The 19,181-nt window shown below is 36.9% G+C and overlaps 1 protein-coding gene across 5 annotated transcripts in view; it reads left to right on the top strand.

Annotated features, from left to right (window-relative positions):
• The window catches only part of BTBD16 (BTB domain containing 16), a 111,073-nt gene extending 92,724 nt beyond the window's left edge, over window positions 1–18,349 (top strand). For 3 of the 5 annotated variants that reach the window (XM_074233474.1, XM_074233477.1, XM_074233473.1), the window contains 6 exons: window positions 2,361–2,452; window positions 5,916–5,998; window positions 6,672–6,749; window positions 12,821–12,919; window positions 15,380–15,568; window positions 18,184–18,349. In XM_074233474.1, coding sequence (XP_074089575.1) covers window positions 2,361–2,452; window positions 5,916–5,998; window positions 6,672–6,749; window positions 12,821–12,919; window positions 15,380–15,568; window positions 18,184–18,252 — 610 coding nt within the window. In that variant the 3' untranslated portion in view covers window positions 18,253–18,349. Of the gene's footprint in view, window positions 1–2,360; window positions 2,453–5,915; window positions 5,999–6,671; window positions 6,750–10,012; window positions 10,116–12,820; window positions 12,920–15,379; window positions 15,569–18,183 lie in introns of those variants that run through there. The other 2 variants (XM_074233476.1, XM_074233478.1) reach the window with 2 other exon arrangements.
• Window positions 18,350–19,181: the final 832 nt, after the last annotated feature.

Here is a 19,181-nt window from a genome sequence, read left to right as displayed (position 1 = left end):
GGGTGTACAGTGTTTTTCTGGTTCTGCTCATCTCACTCAGCATCAGTCCATACAAATCCCTCCAGGCTTCCCGGAATTCCCATCCCTCCTGGTTTCTAATAGAACAATAGTGTTCCATGACATACATATACCACAGTTTGCTAAGCCATTCCCCAATTGAAGGACATTTACTTGATGGGTAAGAGTTAATATTCCAGGTGACATTAAAGCAAGTTTGTAAAATAAATAGGAGCTGATGCTATCAAGAACATGAGCAAATACATTAGCCTTAGAAAAGGACGAAGGGAAATGTCATCTACTGACTTTGAAAAGTAATATAGGAGGGACAGTTGGGTGTTCAAGTGGGTAAACTATCTGCTTTAGGAAGACCTAGGTTCAAATATGGCCTAAGATATTTACTAGCTGTGTGACTCTGGACAAGTCACTTAATCCTGATTGCCTCAAAAAAAAGAAGAGAAAAGAAAAGAAAAGAAGAATCACATCATTGGAAAGGCTCAGGGAAAATAATGGAAGTTTAGAGATGGGTAGGGGCAGCAGAGCACCAGTCCTGAAGTCAGGAGGAACTGAGTTCAAATGCTGCCTCAGACACTTAACAATTACCTAGCCGTATGACCTTCGGCAAGTCACTTAACTGCATTGCCTTGCAAAAATTAACTAACTAAATAAATAAATAATAAAAAGATGAGAAAAAGGTGCTCATATTAGATGAACTCAATCTCATTAAAGTAGAAAATGAATTAATCTTCTAAAAGATAGTAAAGGAAGGTGTAGTTAGATGTATAGTTAGGGATTAGAGTAAATAATCAGAGATAAAATGATTGTTCTGCATCTAGGAAGATTCACTTGATATTAGAATCATTATTTTATAGTAGATCCCCATTCTTTACAATTTCATGAATTTTCTCCAGCAGTATTCACTTTCTCTAGAATAGGAGAGAAAGTAGACCATAGGATCACCCATTTAAAATTTAAAAGAGGCCTTACAGGTCATCCAGTTCAACTCCCTCATTATTCATGTGAGGAAACTGAGGCCAAGAGAGCACCAAAATTGTACAGTAGAAACAGTGTGATATGACAAGGACATGAGTTCAAATCCCACCACTGATGCCTACTACCCATCTAACTTTAGATAAGTCATTTAATCTCTCTAGGGATCACTTTTCCTCATCTATAAAACAAGGTTGGACTAGATGGCATCTGAAGCTCTTCCTAGCTCTGGTTCTATGATCTATAATTCCATAATATTAAATGACTTGTTTAAGATCACCCCATCAGTAAGTGGAAGAGCAACGATCCACATACAAGTCCTCTGGTCCCAAACCCTATGTTCTTTTCACTATAGAATGTTGCTTCCCTATTCTAGTCCTTCTGCTGTTTCTCAAGCCTTGGGGAGAGATTTATTCAAACCAGCAGAACTGATGGGACCAGAAGTCTCAGAATTTGCCAGTAGTAAGAAGGTGCTTTCCCTTTTCATATCACAAATATTTTCTTTCTTTTTTCTTCTCCTTCATCTAAAAAGTCTGGCCTTAAAGGCATTGGGTGAAGATTTGAGTAGCTCTGGGATATTATTTTTATTTTGGGTGAATTTATTTTCTCATTTAACCTCAAACATTCTTTTATCACATCTATAGCCTGACCTGAAATGATGAGATGGAGATCCTAGCATTATTGGAGATTTATTCAAAAGATTTTTGGTTTAAGAGAAGCAGAAATAATGAAAGGACAAAGGGACAGGGGACTCAAGTGTGTCTCATGAAACTGTCTCCAGGGTTAAGAAACTATGATGAGAGAAAAGTGAAACTAGGTTAAGGTGATGGACGGAGAAAACAGAGAGGAATTAAAAGACTTCAAGTGAGTGTGTTGAGCATGCAGAACAAGTTTGAGAGTAGTGAAATAGTAGGAAGGGTGGAAGGATAGAAGATTGTCATCAAAATGAGATCCTCCCTGGATGGGTTCTAGTTTTAGGAGATTGTACTGTGGAGTACAATCATCACTCCTCTAGAGGGCTGGGGTTGAGTGGAGATAAAAATCATGGGGACTGAGGAGGTCCATGAACAGCTAGGACAAGGTGTTTAAAGGATCATCAGTGTAAATATGAAAGTTAGTAAGTATAGGGAGCAAAAGGCTGAGTTGAAGAGTGGAGGGGTGGAAGTGGGAGCGGGAATTGTGAGCCAGCTACTGAATTCACTAAGGAAGGAGGAAGAATAGTTACAACTGTAGAGGTGAGAGATGACAAAAAAAAAATCTGGCCCAATGATGAACCTTGATATTTCATTTGCATCAGTAACTAGACTTAAACCTATCTAGTTCTGGAAAGGAAATTTCTGAATGCTTTTTATCCTTTGCTTGTCTTTGTTAAGCTTCCCCAAGAAGTGTCCCTTCTTGGAACGGGAACTAGGGCAGAAGTTCCTGCCTGCATTTCTTCCTTTGCGGCTACACGGTATCACTAAAGGTAAGTTACTGTGTGTGTGTGTGTGTGTGTGTGTGTGTGTATGTGTGTGTGTGTGTGTGTGTGTGTGTGTTTTCATTGTCTAGGACCCTGCATCTGGGAGGCTACCACCAGGTGTAGTAAAAATCTGAGCCATAACCACACAGTCCTAAATTAACTGTGTACTAGGAAGTCCATGCCCCCAGGCTTCAGGATTGAATGAAATCAGATTGTGACCAAAGGAAATTTAAAAAGAAACAGCTTAGAACCTAAGTATGTGCTAATTTCTACTTTTACAATATTCCCAAAATCCTAGACTACTGGAACTAGAAAGGACTATAAAAGCACATTAAAATTTCAATCTGAAAAGGATCTTATATATGATTGGACCAAGACTCACCTTCCTAAATAGAAATTTGGTCTCACTTACTGGTCCTGTGACCCTGGGCAAGTCATTAACCCTGTTTGCCTCAGTTACTTCATCTGTAAAATGAGCTAGAAAAAGAAATGGCAAACCATAAATTTTTTTCTGTCAAGAAACTCTAAATGAGGCCACCGAGAGTTGGACATGACTGAAAAATGGCTGAACAGAAATTCAATCCTTGCATTTGGACTTACCCAAGGACCCACATCTAGTTATTAGTAAAATCAAGATTGCTTGATCCTCAATCCAGCATTCTGTGCTCTGCAATACACAATGATATGGTAGATACTTTTATTTGGGGGGGGTTATACTGATTGTCTTAACTAAAGTCAAATACTGGTACTCCCATAGCCCTAGTGATGTGGGCAATAGTAGAAGGCACCAATGACCTGAGTATGGATTTGGGGGAAGAAGGAGAATGGGTGAACCTGCATGAACAACTCTGAGAAGGGCATGTATGCCTCATGAATTTTGAAAACTATTTTAAAGATCTTTTCCACTTTCAAAGTGAATAGCAAGAATCTTAGAACCCAACAGCAGTAAATGGATTAGATTAATTTTGTCCAGGTTGTTTTTGTTGTTATTGAAAACTGATTCATCAATCCAGAATTGCCCTTAATGTACACATACTATGGCCAGGAAATCGCAAGTGCTTTCAGGGAGAGTGCACTGTCCTTCTATATAGTTATTTGGTCTATAAATATTACATCAGTCTTACAGACTTAATGACCCTCTAAATGAAGAAGACTCTGGGAAGGTTAATTTTTGAAATTTTTTAAAAGACTCCCCCCCCACCAAATACAAATTATCATTCACCTTTATTCAGTACTTTTTCACAAAACTTTTATATATTTTTATTTTATTAAATTTTTATAACAATCCTGTGAAGTTGATTTTTTACTGTAAAGTTTAATTTTACAAATTAGGCAACTGAGATGCACAGAGACAAACAAGTACACAAAAAGTACATATATGTTCTTCTTTACCATTGGCTATAATATTTAAAAGAATAGAAAAGTAATGCAAAGAATATTCTTGATTACCCTGATAACTTTTCAAATCAGAAATCTGGTACCTTAAATCAAATGATGTTACATGATTCTCTGATGGCTTGTGAAAGCCCTCCTGGGGCTTGGGGACCTGTTCTCTTGTAGAGTGGATAGTTCTAATACTATAGGACCAGTTCTTTTGTTTGTGGCATTTATTTAACTTATTCACTGTTCCCCTAAAAGAAAAGTCAGACAGCAAGAAGGTATATATCAGTAGAACCCATTTCTACCTCTTCTGGTTGGGACCTTGAATCAAGGAGGAGGTGGCACCAAGGGTGTCTCCAAATCCAGGGACCTAGAAAGTTTTGATTGGAATTTATAAGAATTTTGGAGGAAAAACTGTAACTTTAGTTCCAAGTCTATGACCAATCTGTTTGTAATCTTGGCCAAGTCATTTCCTCTATATGAGCTTAAGTTGCCTCAACTTTGAAATAAAGGAATTGGCCTAGATAAGCCCCAAAGACTCATCCAGCTCTAAACATCTGAATTCAGGATATTTGGAACAAGAGTTATTTATCTTGTAGATATCATTGCTAGTCTTGCCATGGCTGCTGGTGCTTTTCCTATTGACTTTAATGAAGCCAAAGGGTAGTGAGTAAGTAAATTATCCACTGGGTATTTTGCCCTGTCACTATAGTCCATAATTGAAAAAATTAGAGATCAAGTATAAATTGATCATTAATTTGTGAATGAAATATGGGAATATGAAATAGGGACAGACATTTCCAGTTCTTTGTGTTCTCACCAGGAAAGACTGGCAGCAAGATAAGGGATGGCAAGCACACTTTAATTAATCAGAGAAAGTATAAGGGCAAAAAGCCCAGAAGGTCAGAGATAAACAGTGAAAACTGAAACAGAGGGAATGGAATGGTGAAGGAAGGTAAATAGGGAAAAGTATGGAAAGGGAGAGAGGTAGAGAGTATCATTCACATAATCAAGAATTCAGCTAGGAGCAATTGGCAGCATGGACTCAATGAAGAGGGAAGAAGATTTGGAGGGCAAAAGTTTTATGAGGTTTTTTGGCAGAAACAGAACAATTCCTATTTGTTCTGTGTCTGGCATATCTAAATCACCTCAATGTTATTAGTAAAACTTCAAAGTCATTATCCCAAAGTTATCAATACTTTTTGATGTTCTGGTCTGGATTGACTGTGCTCTGGGTTTTATCTAGAATTTACATATCACAGCACCAGAATTGTAGCAAGAGTGCTTAGAAGTAGAAACACAGATTCAGTATATATTACAAAATGTGATTTTAGTTAATGTGCAGTGTCATTTATAAATTATGATACCTTGAACTTTGGGATGGTCTGAGCATGACTTCCAGTTTGCCTTTGGCAATTCTATTTACTGCTATTGCCCCTTTATACTGGTTACCTAGAACCTGTTTACTAAACTAACTAGAAGGCGGGGTGGTGGTGGTCAGGGGGGATCAGAACAAGATACACTTTTAAAACAAGGTAGACAAAAAAATTTGGAATGGGGTCTGAACTAATTATAAGATACACAAAGTAAGGCACAAGTGAAAGGAAAAGAATGATAGTGCGAGAGTCTTCTAATAGATTTCCAAGTGGGGCAGTGCCCCACCACCCCAAATTGCTCAGTGGTGTTACGGCACTGAAACAAATATCACCTAACTCACGGACATGTTGCTTTCAAGAGATTCTATTTCAAAAGTTAAGTTATTACATACATAGTCCAGAAAGTTTTCTAATTAAAACATGAATTACCACTCAAATTAAAGTTGATTCATTCATCAGATATGAAGTTTATGTGTACAAATCTAAAGAAAAAACAAACAAGCATAATTTTGGAATGAAAATAAATAGATGTATATTAATATCACAAAGTGTTATTTGAGTGTTACCAAACTCAATTTGAAAAAGACACAATTCCATTTTGGGTTTTTTTTTTTTGGTTCCTCAATACATATCCTTATTTTATTATGTGAAATTTTTGTGGGGTTTGTTATGAATAAAACCTTTCAAATTTCTTCTTCACTTTTCTTCCCAAGCTAAGGACCTGGAGGATATAAAGCACATTAACTTCTTCCCTGAGACATGGCTAGTCCGGATTTTAGCCAACCATTACCATGCAGTGAGTTACCTTTAAGGAAGAAATTATATGGATTTGTTGCCTTTCTGACTCTTCTCAAACCCCTTCCCCTTTCTAAACCCCATGGAGATGTCTTTCCATCTACAGTCATATTGGAGATATCTGTCTTTGAGACTGGGATGAATCTAGTTCATGCCTTATGCAAGAGCAGGCAAAGCAGTGACGGGAAGGAGTGATAGACTTTTGGATGGGAAGCTTTTCAATATCACTACAAGCATCAATACCAAGTCCTGGTATGCTAGGTGGCAGATGAGTGAACAGCAATGGCTTATGTTTGTCTAGTTCTTTGTGTCTGAAGACATAGAGGAGTTCTAAAACCATAGTCTTCACCAGACTGACTGTGTTGGCAACACCAAAAAAGATGAAAAATCATTGCTTTATAGTTATTCAATAGTATAACTGTGAGGTGTCAAAGGTGGCAGAAAAAGAACTGTCTCCATGTGCCTCCTTGCCACAGAAAATCTACCCTCACCTCCCCCACTATCTAATCATTCCTTAGCTGTTTATTCATTTATGAACACTTTTAAAACAGAAATATCATGGTGTAATTTTCCAGGGCTTGCATTAGAATTAGTAGACTTTGGGATGGAAGAAAACATGGTAATAGGTACCAGCCATAAGGGCATTTAATCTCTCCAAATTGTGTACATTTCAGCTTGAGAGTGGTGGAGATATGTTTCATGTGAAAGACCTTTCTACTCAAGGTATAAGATTTGGTCTCCTAATTAATCAGGTATGTAATAACCAAAGTGGGCCCCCAGTAGCCTGCCATTGTTGACATCTAAATATCACTCTACAAGTAAATAACTAACATTCTCAAAATAAAAGCTAAAGACTCTTTTTCTTCTATAGACCCTTTATCATATTTTTTTTTAGGTTTTAGCAAGGCAAATGTGGCTAAGTGGCTTGCCCAAGGCCTCGCAGCTAGGTAATTATTAAGTGTCTGAGGCCAGATTTGAACTCAGGTACTCCTGACTCCAGGGCCAGTGCTCTATCCACTGCGCCACCTAGCCACCCCCCTTTATCATATTTTTAAGTGCATAAAATAAAATACATAAGATTCCAAAGAAAAATGGCCATATTCAATTATATTAAAATATAAATATAAAAATATATATTTTAAAAATCTAAATACATAGGTTCCTTGAAATATAATCTCATAATCCAATATTCAATTATATTAAAATATAATTATAAAAACATATTTTTAAAAAACTTAAATTCACAGACTCCTTGAAATCTAATCTTATATACTCCTGGTTAAGAAGTTCTAGACCTGAGCATCCACCTAATTGAGAATGTAATCAGTGAACCTCAAATCTTCAGAATTTGTTTTCTAATAAGGCATCTTCATCTCTAAGAGTAAGAAGTTGAAAATATATCAGAAATGTATTTATTTCATGGAACAAAGACACCCACTATCTTTTATACCAAAAACTTTATCAATCACTCTTGGGAGAAAAAAAGTAAAAATTAAATATTTTTTTAAAATACTAATAAATTATATAGTTATTTTTGTGATTAAAAAGCACTATTCCTTCTTTACTTCATTTGTTCTACATAAAACTTGTGAAGTGGGTAATTCAAGTATCTTTCCCCCCATTTTACAGAAGATGAAACTGAGGCAAGGGGCAGACAGTCCTGTTGTAATGGGTTCTCCCTCTAGTACCTTCTATTCTGTGAAGATTTCCCCAACTCTCCTTGAAATTTTCCCCATTTTATCTATTTTTCTTCTACAAATTATCTTTTATTTTCTTGCCTGTTTATACCTTATATCCTACTAGTTAAGTGTAGCCTTTTTGGGAATAAGGACTACTCTCTGTTTGGTGGTTTTTCAATGAAATTTTTTGGTCTTTGTATCTCAGGGCCTAAAGGAGTCCTGGTATCCAGTAGGATTTTTCTTTTCTTTTCCTTTTCTTTTCTTTTCTTTTCTTTTCTTTTCTTTTCTTTTTCTTTTCTTTTCTTTGACAGGGCAATGGAGTTAAGTGACTTGCCCAAGGTCACACAGTAAGTATCAAGTATCTGAGTCAAATTTGAACTCAGTTCCTCCTGACTCCAGGGCTAGTGCTCTATCTACTGCCCTCCTAGCTGCCCCCTCAACCCCAATAAGATTTTAAGAAATGTTTTTAATTGAATTAAGTATTTTTGTATATAGCATAAAAATCATCCTTGCTTGTCTTCTCATGTGAAATGCCCTCCTCTACTTCCTTACATCTTACCCATCTTTCAAGGCCAGGTTAAAACTCAGGTTAAAGCACCAAACCTGTTTCTTGCATATTGGAAGGAAATAACTTAAGTTTTTCTTTTCCCTCTGCCTCTTTCTTCATCTGAAAAAAATGAATGATTTCAATTCACTTATTTCTATAGTTTTTGACATTCTGGAATTCTTCCAGGAGGGCGGGAGGACCCTTCCTCCATCCCCATCTCAGACCTTCTGAGCTAATTACTTGGTAATTAGCTTTCAGGGTCTCTATAAATATTTGTTCATTGGTTGAATGTGTATATGTTTGAGAGACAGACAGAGAGACAGAAAGAGAGAGAGAGAGAGAGAGAGAGAGACCTCAACCAGACTGTGAGGGCTTAAAGAGCAGGGACCATAGAGTTTCTATTTCAGTCGACTCACCAAAAAATCTAAACCAATGCTGTGCACATAGTAGGTATTCCAACATCTCCAAATTGATTGAAATATTTATATTCTTTAGAAAATGTTAAGCAGCCCTTTTGAATTAAGACTAGAATTAAATAAAGAATATTTTTCTTTAGTTTTCTTGCCTGGGTTCTCTGCTGATTTATATTTCAGTTTGCTTCTGAAAATAGGTTGGTATATAGTGAAAGACAGAGCTGGCTTTGGAGTCAAGAAGCTCTGAATTCAAATCCTACTTTTGACATTTTTTGATTCACAGCATCACAGATTTAAAGCCTTATACATCACCAAATGCAGGACTTTCATTTTCAAACTTAAGAAACTGAGCACAATGCTTTCCCCAGTCATACAACTAATAAGTATCTAAAGTAGGATTTGAATCCAGAGATTCCTGGATTCACTGACAGCATCTTACCTTCTATACTCTCTATACCTTCCTCACTGGTTCTCTTAAGTAAAATTAATTATATTTGCTCCTTGCATGCAATCATTCATTCAGCCTAGAAATAAATATAGTACGCCATGGAATCTAAATGCATTTTAAGGAAACCAATGGGCAGATATTGTAAGAGATTCATTCTTAATTATTTTAATGGAGCAGTTAGGTGACACAGTTAGGTGGAATCAGGAAGATTCACTTCTTGAGTTCAAATCCAGACTCAGATACTTAGTAATTGTGTGAGCCTGGATAAATTCCTTAACCCTGTTTGTCTCGGGTTCCTCATCTGTAATATGAACTGGAGGAGGAAGTGACAAACTACCCCAGTAACTTTGCCAAGAAAACCTCACATAGAGCCATGAAGAGTCAGATACAACTGAAACAACTGAACAACAGTGGAAACCTGGGTTCAGATCTGGTCCCAAATACTTACTATCTGTAAGCCCCTGAATAAAGTTACTTAACCTCTTGTTTGCTTTAGTTTCCTCATCTGTAAAATGGGAAGAGTAATAGCAACTTTCTCCCTGCATCACTGTAAGGATCAAATGAGATATTTGTAAAACCAGATTCAGATGGCTCCAGAAGAAAAAGTGAGGCTGGTGACTTACCACAACACCCCCTCACTCAAATCCAATTCATTTGCTTGTATGGCATCACCTTCTTGATGTCATGGTCTTTAAAAGTGAAGGACAAACAACAACCTTTATAAAGCATTTATCACAGAAACTAGCACATAGAAGGTGTTATATAAAAATTAGCCATTATTATCAATTAGATTCTGATAAACCAATCCCAATGTAACTTAAGTTACTCTCAGGCCTCTGGGATAATTCTCTGAGACTTTTAAGTAAAAATAGATTGCAAATCTTAACTGATGGGATTTTTTCCCCCACTTTCCTTTATGAAATCAAAGATCTGTAATCTTCTCCTCACTCCAAAACAAAGGGTGCCTGCCTTGAGCAAGGAACTGAGAGAGACAGAACAATGAACAGGAGAGAATCCACCCACTCAATGAGGTTAGAATCTAGCGAGGAGATGAGATGTATGTGCCAATAACTATAATGCAAATCACACCATGGCCAATGCATAGGAGAGATTCAACAAAGGTACCAATGATGCGCCACCTTTTAGGTGTTTTCTCTCCCGAGTAGTACGTGAGCTCCTTGAGAGCAAGAATGCTTTGATTTTCTATTTATATCTCTTGCTCTTAGCACACACAGTACTTGGCTCCTTGTGAGTGCTTAATAAATGAGTTTCCAGTCCATTCCATCCAGGGAAGGAGAAGCTAGTTCCAGCTGGCAGGATCAGAAAATGCATCATGGAAGTAGCAATGGGGCTGAGCCTTGAAGGCTAGGTAGAATAGACTATGATGATCATCCATCTCCCACTCCACCCACCACTCCCGTGGATTTTCCAGTCCAAGAGGAGAGGAAGTTGGGGAGTGAAGTGTCAATAGGGAACTTCTCTGCTGAACTCAGTTTAACTCAACAAACACACCTACTGTGTGCAAGAGACTGAGGGGTATAAAGATGATACAAAAAGTAGTTCATCCAACAAAGGGTTTACACTTTACATGGAATTTATTTGTAACATTTAAACATATGAATGACTTGAGCAAAGAGAGAGCCCAAACAAATAAAACCTCAGGGAAGATTCAGACATTAAATGAAAGTTCTAATGTGGGAGGTTGGACAATCTGGAATCTAGTACTGACTGGGATGATATATCTGCTATGTTCCTCAATTCTAGAATGAGGAAGTTGGACTGAATATTTTCTAAGGTTCCTCCCATCTCTAACATTCTGCACTTCCACTCTTATATAGTAAAAGTCATCAACCACTTGGTCAAGATGGAATATTTACTTATATCTTTGATTATAAACTTCACCCGATCTAAATTGTATAATTGACATCTGCATATTCACTTGGGGAAAAAAAAGGAATTTTTTAACCCAGGCAAAAAAAAAAACCAAGCAAACAAAAAAAACCCTTGCAAGTGGGACAAGTAGAATGACTATATGGTCTGACCATAGATAGGTTCAATCACAGTTAATATAATAATGATAGCATTTATATATCACTTTAATGTTTACAAAGTACTTTATAAATATCACATTTTACACTCCCAACAATCATGACATAGAAGGTGCTATTATTGTCTTCCTTTACAATGGTGGAAACTGAGATAGCCAAAGGTTACAGGACCTGGCCAGGATCACACAACTAGTGCCTGAGCCTAGATTTGAACACAGGTTTTCCTGACTCAAAGTTTGATGCTTAGTCCTCTGTACCCTTTACTTAAGAGAGAGAGGACTGTTGGCTGCACTAATGCAAATGAACTTCAACACTGTAGGTTGGGGTGGTAGAAGACTACAGCACTAATATAGGAAGCCGGGGCAGCTATATGTGCACTGGATAGAGCACCAACCCTGGAGTCAGGAGGAACTGAGTTCAAATCCAGGATCAGACTCTTGATGCTTACTAGTTGTGTGACCTCAATTAACCCCATTGCCTCACAAAAACAAAACAAGATCACATAGAAACCATATACCACCCTTGCTAGATGTCCACACTGTGGGTTAAAGCCTTGTTTGTTGCACTGTAGTTCTGTGAATCAGTTCTGAAGACTGAAAAAGGCTAACTCTTCAGAACTATGCATAATTAGAACAACATAAATATGATGGTAGCCAGAATCCCAAGTCAATCACAGTAACACTGTCTTTCTTGCTTGATACAAGACTTGCAATAAGCAAAGATATTACATAAAATCACTATTTCCCCTGGTAACCTTTCCTAAATCCCATTTTCAGAATATCAGCTGTATTAATATATTTTATTATTGATCATAATTCCTTACAATTCTGTAGCATTGTGCAGGTATAAACTACTTCACAAGCTTTTTTATTTGATTTTGGCCACAACTCCATTAAGGGAGGTAATCCATTTTACATATAAGAGAACTGACTCTCATAAAGGTTAAGTAACTTGCCCAAGATAATATACTATGGGGCAGAGTACTCACTAGATATCCAGTTTATGGCTGTGTATTAGTTATTTAATTTTTCTCCCTCAATTTACTTACCTCTACAAGGGAATAGTAACTCTCCCAACATGCTATTGTGGCACTGTAAAAATTTTAAAATACTATTTAAGTTGAGTGGAATTTTTTTAAAAGTTATTGTTATTATCCTGATTCCCAACTTGCCTCTCCATACCACATAATCTTAAGCACTTTCTATGAAAGACTCATCCAAGTCTTTCTTCACAGGTTCTGAGCCCATTTCTATTGGTACCTTCCATGCAGCAGGATCACTTTTTTTAATGTACCTTCATACCTCCAATGGCCAAATCACAACTGATGTGCACCATCGTAGATATGCAACAGTGATATTTAGAGACTTAGAGAAATACATTGAGGTGTTCTGTTTTTAAAAGTCAAAGTACAATAATTTGTCCACCTGGTAGTCAACCTGATTGTGTTCTCTATATAACTCAGAACAGAGCAAAAGATTCAGAAGAGGTGTGATTTGTCACTGAATGATGCTCATTGAATTACAGCTATAGTATGGGTTTCTTTGTGATTTGTATTATTTGAAGGTTGATAGATTTTTTTGTATAGATTTTGACTTTTAAATTAAGTGTCAAATGAATACTTGCCTGAATGAAGTCAAAGTTTTTCTTTATTTTGTTGTTTATCTTTTTTACTCTTCAACATAAACTAGGAAAACAAGATTTACTCAGAAATGATTGGAGTATATGGATTCTTCTTTGAAATTAAGGGAGTCAAACATGGTACCTCTTCCTATAATTTTTACATGCAGGTAAGGTGGGTAAAATCCAGGAAAGTAAAATCTGTGAAAGTCTTGCTTTTGAATAACTGAAGACTGAGAAAAAAAGACCTTTTAAAAAAAATCACCCTAACATAATGAGTAATGCTTAGTGTTAGACAAATGGAAAAGAATATGAATTTTTTGGAAGTAGGAATATAGTGTAATGGAAAAGAACCCTGGAGAATGAGTCAGGAGGTTTAACTTGTCATTCTGTCCCATGTCACACATTAACCATGTGACCTTGGTCAAGTCATTTCATTTTTCTTGGCCTTGGGTTTTCTTTCTTTCTTTCTTTTTCAATTTGTAAAGTGAAAAGAAAATGGAATCTCTAAAGCACAAAGAAAATGTAGTCCACAAATTATAGGTCAGTGAGCTTGGTAAATTCAAATCTTGGTAAAATTCTAGGAAGTATAATTAAAGGAAAAGTGAAGATCACAATGTCAAAATAGCTTTCTCAAGAATAAATCATGCCAAATTAACCTAGGGAATAGTCAGCACAGAGTGCAGATAGACTGCTAGCCACACCTAGAGTGTAGAGGGAGACCTGAGTTCAAATCCAGAACCAAATACTTACTGGCTATGTGACCCTGAGTTAGTCACTTAATCACTATCTGCCTCAGTATCCTTATTTATAAAATGAGGTTAATAAAAGCACTCATCTCTCAGGTTTGTTGTGAAGATTAATATTTATAAAGTGCTTTGCAGGAGCAGCTAGGTGGTGCTTCAGATAGAGCGCCAGCCCTGGAGTCAGGAGGACCTGAGTTCAAATCTTGTCTGTGATATTTAATAATTACCTAGTTGTGCAACTTTGGGCAAGTCACTGAATCCATTGCCTTGCAAAAATCCAAAAAAATCAAATCAAATAAAGTGCTTTGAAAATCCTAATGCAATATAGTAGCTAGTTATCATCTTCATCATTAACAGTAGAATTGCTAGACCAATAGATCAGTAGAGACTATGGGTACAATATAGTCAGATCTTAGCAAAGTAGTTGACAGTATCTCTAAGGCTATTCTTTTAGAAATATGGAGTACAGGCTCAATGACAGTATTTTTGCAGATTGAGAACTGGTTAAATGGCCAGGCCCAAAGAATGATCTTTTATGGTTTGATGTCTACTTGGAAGAAGGATCTCTAGGAATTGTTCCAGGATTTTGTGACTTTTGTTATGACTTGTCAAAATTATAGCTTATGTGAAGCTACCTACCATGTGCCTCCTCTGCCTTGCCCTCTTTGTGTTAATCATTTTCCCTTCTTCAGAGTCTGCTGTATTCCATCTTCCATTGCCAGAATTATGGGAACTCTATAGATGAATTCTAATAAGAAGAAATCTCACAAGGATAAAAGTAGACTTATACTTTTTTTAAAAAAAATCATAAATATAAGATGGGGAAGGCAGCTATGCCTACATGAAAAAGATCTAAGGGATTTAATGATCTGGGGCATTCTAAACATGAGTCAACAAAGGAAATGGTAGTCATGGGAAGATAATGCCATCTTGGGCTATATTAAGAGGCATGATGTCCATGACTATAAAGTTGAAAATCCCCCTGTACTTTGCTCTGATATATATGACGCACTTAGGAATTATAATGATAATCTGGAGTGACCCGAGGAAGGCTACAAAAAGGATGTATTTATGTCATACAAGGATTGATGGGAGAGCTATGTGGTGCAGTGGATGGAGCACTGGCCCTGGAGGCAGGAGGATCTGAGTTCAAATGTGACCTCAGACACTTAAAATTGCCTAGTTGTATGACCTTGGGCAAGTCACTTATCCTCATTGCTCTTTAAATAAATTAAAAACAAACAAACAAACAAGAATTGTTGGAAAGAACTGGGAATGTTAGGTCTAGAAAAAAGAAGACTGAGGGTCTCATGGTGGCTGTCTTGAAGAGCTGTCCTTGGAAGAGGCAGTAGATTTGTCTGCTTGGCCCCAGATCCAAGAGCTAGGAGGAACGTCAGGAGCAAAAGTTGGCAGAGGCAGATTTCAGGTTGCTTTAAGGAGAAAGTCCCTCACTATTACTGGTATCCACAAGTGTAATAGGTCACAAGCGGTAGGAGCAAAGGACTGCCCCTTACTGGTTGTAAGAAAAAGTCAGGTGACATTGTGATCATCTAATTACACTGTCAAGTAAAAATTTGATAAGGTAGAGGTCAGACTAGAAGTTCTGTGGTTTCTGGGTACCCAGAGAAATGAAGATACTCACCTAGAGTCACGTACCAGCAAATGACTCTTGTTTGAAAAAAGACAACATTAATTGTATCTGACTCTTCGTGACCCTGTGTGGGATTACCAGATGACAAACTGAGGCAATAAGAATTAAGTGACTTGCCCAGGATCACATAACTGGTAACCAAAGGAAACATTGAATTTCTAGGAGACACAAATAGTTTTCATTTAGTCAAACTCTTTTGTAACTTTTACTCAGCTAAATTAATATCCTTTCAGAGACTCAAATATTCAGATGCGAGCTTGCCCGCCAAAGTATGTGAGCGGAGGCCAGTTAGCCTCAGACAAGAACGCCTAGTGAAGTATGAAATCAGAGCACAATCCCTGGTGAACGGAAATTGGCAGGAGTTCAGTACTAATGCGCTGACCCAAAAGTTTGGACTTATCAAATCAACTAGCAAAAGTCATGTAAGTCTCTACATTCAATACCAACAATAGCAGTAGCAGCAGCACCAGTAACAATGAACATTTATATAATATCTAAAGGGTTACAAAAGGCTTTACGTAAGCTACTTCACTTCATCCTCAAAACAATCCTGTGAGATTGATGTTATTATTATTCCCTTTTACAGATGAAGCAACTGAGGTTAAGTGGTTCAGTGATTTGCTCAGGGATTTACAATTAAATTGAATGAAGCAGGATCTGAATTCAGCATTCTATTCATTGTGCCACCTAACCACCCTGAATTTCATTAATATCACTTCTATTATTAGCTGATAAAATGGTACTCCCTCATTCATTTATTTAATCAATCTATCACTCAGTCACCAAATGTCAATTACTGTGTGATATGAAAAAAATGCTAGCTCCTGGAGGAGATAAAAGTATTAGATATGTATGACAAGGTCTCTGTCCTCAAGGATCTTAGGGTCTGGTGGAACAAGAAGCAGAGAAGGGCAAAAACACAGGTAACTAATACATAGCATTACATGAAAAATGCATTACTGGGGGCAGCTAGGTGGCATAGTCCTGGATTCAAGAGTACCTGAGATCAAATCCAACCTCAGATGCTTAATAATTACCTAGCTGTGTGACCTTGAGCAAGTTGCTTAACCCCATTGCCTTAAATTTTTTTTTATTAAAAAATACATTACAGCATTGTAAAACCAAGTTTTGTTAGAGGTAGAGGAGCAGGTTTTATTGATAGGTGGATCAGGGAAAGTTTTGCAGAAAGCTTCAAGTGACATCTGACTTGGGACTTTAATAAGTAAGATATCAAAAGACAAAAGGAAATAGGAGGGCATTCTAGCATTAGGGAAGACTAAGGAGAGAGTGTAGCATATGCTAGGGAAATGTAGTAGTTCAATTTTTATGGACTGAAAACTTTTGGAAGAGATTATTATGAGGTAAGATTGTAAAAGTGGAGTAATACTAGAAAGTGAAAAAATCTTGACTGTCAGGTAAATAAATTTCAACTTACTAGAACATTAGAAGAATAAAAAATGTTGGACTTTGAAGTGACATGAACAAATACATTTATCCATAAATTATATTAGTTTAGCGGTAATATAAATGTTATGTTGGTGAATCAAGACAGTATGACTTTTTAGAAGGCCATTGAAGGTCCCAGGAAGGTAAGTAATGGGGGCTTGAACTAGTGTAGTGACAGCAGAACTGTGGAAAAATAGAAAAGGGGAAGAATTTCATTAATATTACAGAGGTGAAATCCATGAGATTTGACAACTGCTAAAATATGAGGGAAGAAAGAGAGAGTGAAAAATTGAAGACAGGCTTCAGATGTTAAACATGGAAAATTATGCATCCATGACATAAATAGTGAAATAGTGAAGCCCGAAAAGGTTGAGGGGAAAAAATGGTAAATTCAATGCTGGACAGGTTTAATTTCAAGTGGTAGTAGTAGGGTTTGATGCCATTAGGCATTTGGGGATGCAGGTTTGAAATTCATAAAAGAGATCAGGGCTAGAATCATCTTCACAGTACTATGTTATTAGAAGTAAAAAACACAATAAGAATTATATTATATAAATCATTTATTATATAAGGCTCTGTCCTAAGAACTAGAGCTACAAGAACTAAACAAAGAAATTCTAAGCTAACAATGTAGATAGGAAGTGGTGCTAAATGTATGGCATGTGCTTCAAAAGAGGAAAGATTATAGAGTGATGATCTTAAGGAAATGGTCTGGAAGTGTTATTAGGGAATAATAAATAAATCAGTTCTCCTTCATGGCCCCATAAGTCATGTAAACTAGATGAATAAATGACCTTCACTGGGGAGGACAGCAAGGTGGTGAGGGAGAGTCAGTGTTGCAGTGCAGCGAAGATTGAAATAGGGGTACAGTGGCTAGAGTGCCATCCCTGGAATCAGGAAGACATGAGTTCAAATTTGATCTCACTTACTAGCTGTGTGACCCCGAGCAAGTCATTTAACCCTATTTGCCTCAGTTTCCTCATTTGTTAAACTATGGAGGGAATGGCGGGGGTAAAAACAGATGTTAGAAATTTGAGTATCTCTTAGCTTGTGGAGAATAGAGTACGGATTCCAGTGGGTTCATTCATTGGCATCAAACAGGGGGTTAACTGAATTGAAATGAGCCTAAACAAAAAGAATAGGATTGATTAAAATATGCAATGATAATTTTAGGGGAAATAGTGCCAATTTAACTAAGGTAGTAAACTTAATATGGCCAGAGTTAGAGAACCACTACTCTGGGAAGTAGGTTGATGCCCTAGCTTCTTTCTCCTCAACCATATATTGACATGAACCCAGCTACTTGATTAAACAGAAACCAACAACGAATACTCCAGTTTCAAATGATCTATGAATAGGTATCTGGTAGCAGTTCTAGCACAAAAGTTAATGACAGGACACCAGAGCTTACTGTTTTGGTAGAAACCTATGGGCGCATGAATTAAGACAATGACATAATGACCACAGAAGCCACCAGCATAAGGAACATGATTTTAATCTGACATCAATGAAGTCAGGGTCTTTTTTTCTTCCTTTTTTTTTAACTATTGCTACCATTCTAAACCCTCCCTTTTTTTACTTCTTGTTTTAGACTTTGAAAATTGAAACTGAGGGCAATCCTATCTTTGTGACTTTTGCATTCTTTTTTCCGGTATCATGACAATTTCCAGAAGAAATGATGGAGCTTCTACTACCACTGATCAACATAAAAATAAAAACAAACTATTAAAGGGCTCACTCAAGTTAAAAAACAAAAACCTATGTTACTGGTTGATATTTGTCCCATTCTTGCTATTTGCCCCCAGTCAGGTCAGTTTAAGGTGAAAAGTTGACCAGACTTATCCTGTTCACCATTATTGTGTAGAACTTGGCAGGTAAAAGAAGATGACTCTTTTTCTCAATTATTCCATTCTAGAGCTGGGAGCATAAAGGCCTGAAAAATGCAGCAGCCAATGCATTATCATACTGCACTTAACTCATTCTCCCTTTCCAGGTTACTGTGCAGCCATAAAGACATGGCAAACCAACATTTGCCTCTGCATTTAAGCAAATGTATAGACAACACAACTGTGACAATGAGGCAGGGAGAAGTGAAGGGAGTAGATATATGTGTTCTGTTTCAACTGGAGGAATAAAAAAATAAAATGATTGTCCTATTTATCTCTATACTTACTCAAAAGTATCGAGATGGTTTTAAACCATATCATCCACTGACCTCTTCTTCCTCCTCTCCCCCCCCCAGAAAAACAGGATGACCATCTAATCCACTTTCATGTAGCATTTAATTCCATAAAAGAAGACATCTACTAGGGAGGTAGAGAATTAATAGAGAATAGAGAAGAACATGCTGAGAATGAGAAAATTTAAATTGTAATTAAGTTTAGTCATTTATCCTGGGTTCTGCAAAATTATGCAAAAAAGCCAGGAATTATTAGTGATTTCTATAACTCATAAAAAGAGTTGGCATGTTGATTGTAAGCAGAAATAAGGAGCAAGCAAATTGAGGTAATGAGGATTAAAAAAATAAAAAAGGAGAAGCAGAAGGCAGAGGACTGGATTTTTGAAGGGTAAATGGCATATGATAAGGGA

This window comes from Macrotis lagotis, chromosome 4 (assembly GCF_037893015.1).
Source record: "Macrotis lagotis isolate mMagLag1 chromosome 4, bilby.v1.9.chrom.fasta, whole genome shotgun sequence".
NCBI classification, from domain to species: Eukaryota; Metazoa; Chordata; class Mammalia; order Peramelemorphia; family Peramelidae; genus Macrotis; species Macrotis lagotis.
The sequence above is the reverse complement of the archived record's forward strand: the minus strand, read 5'-3'. Positions and strand labels throughout refer to the sequence as shown.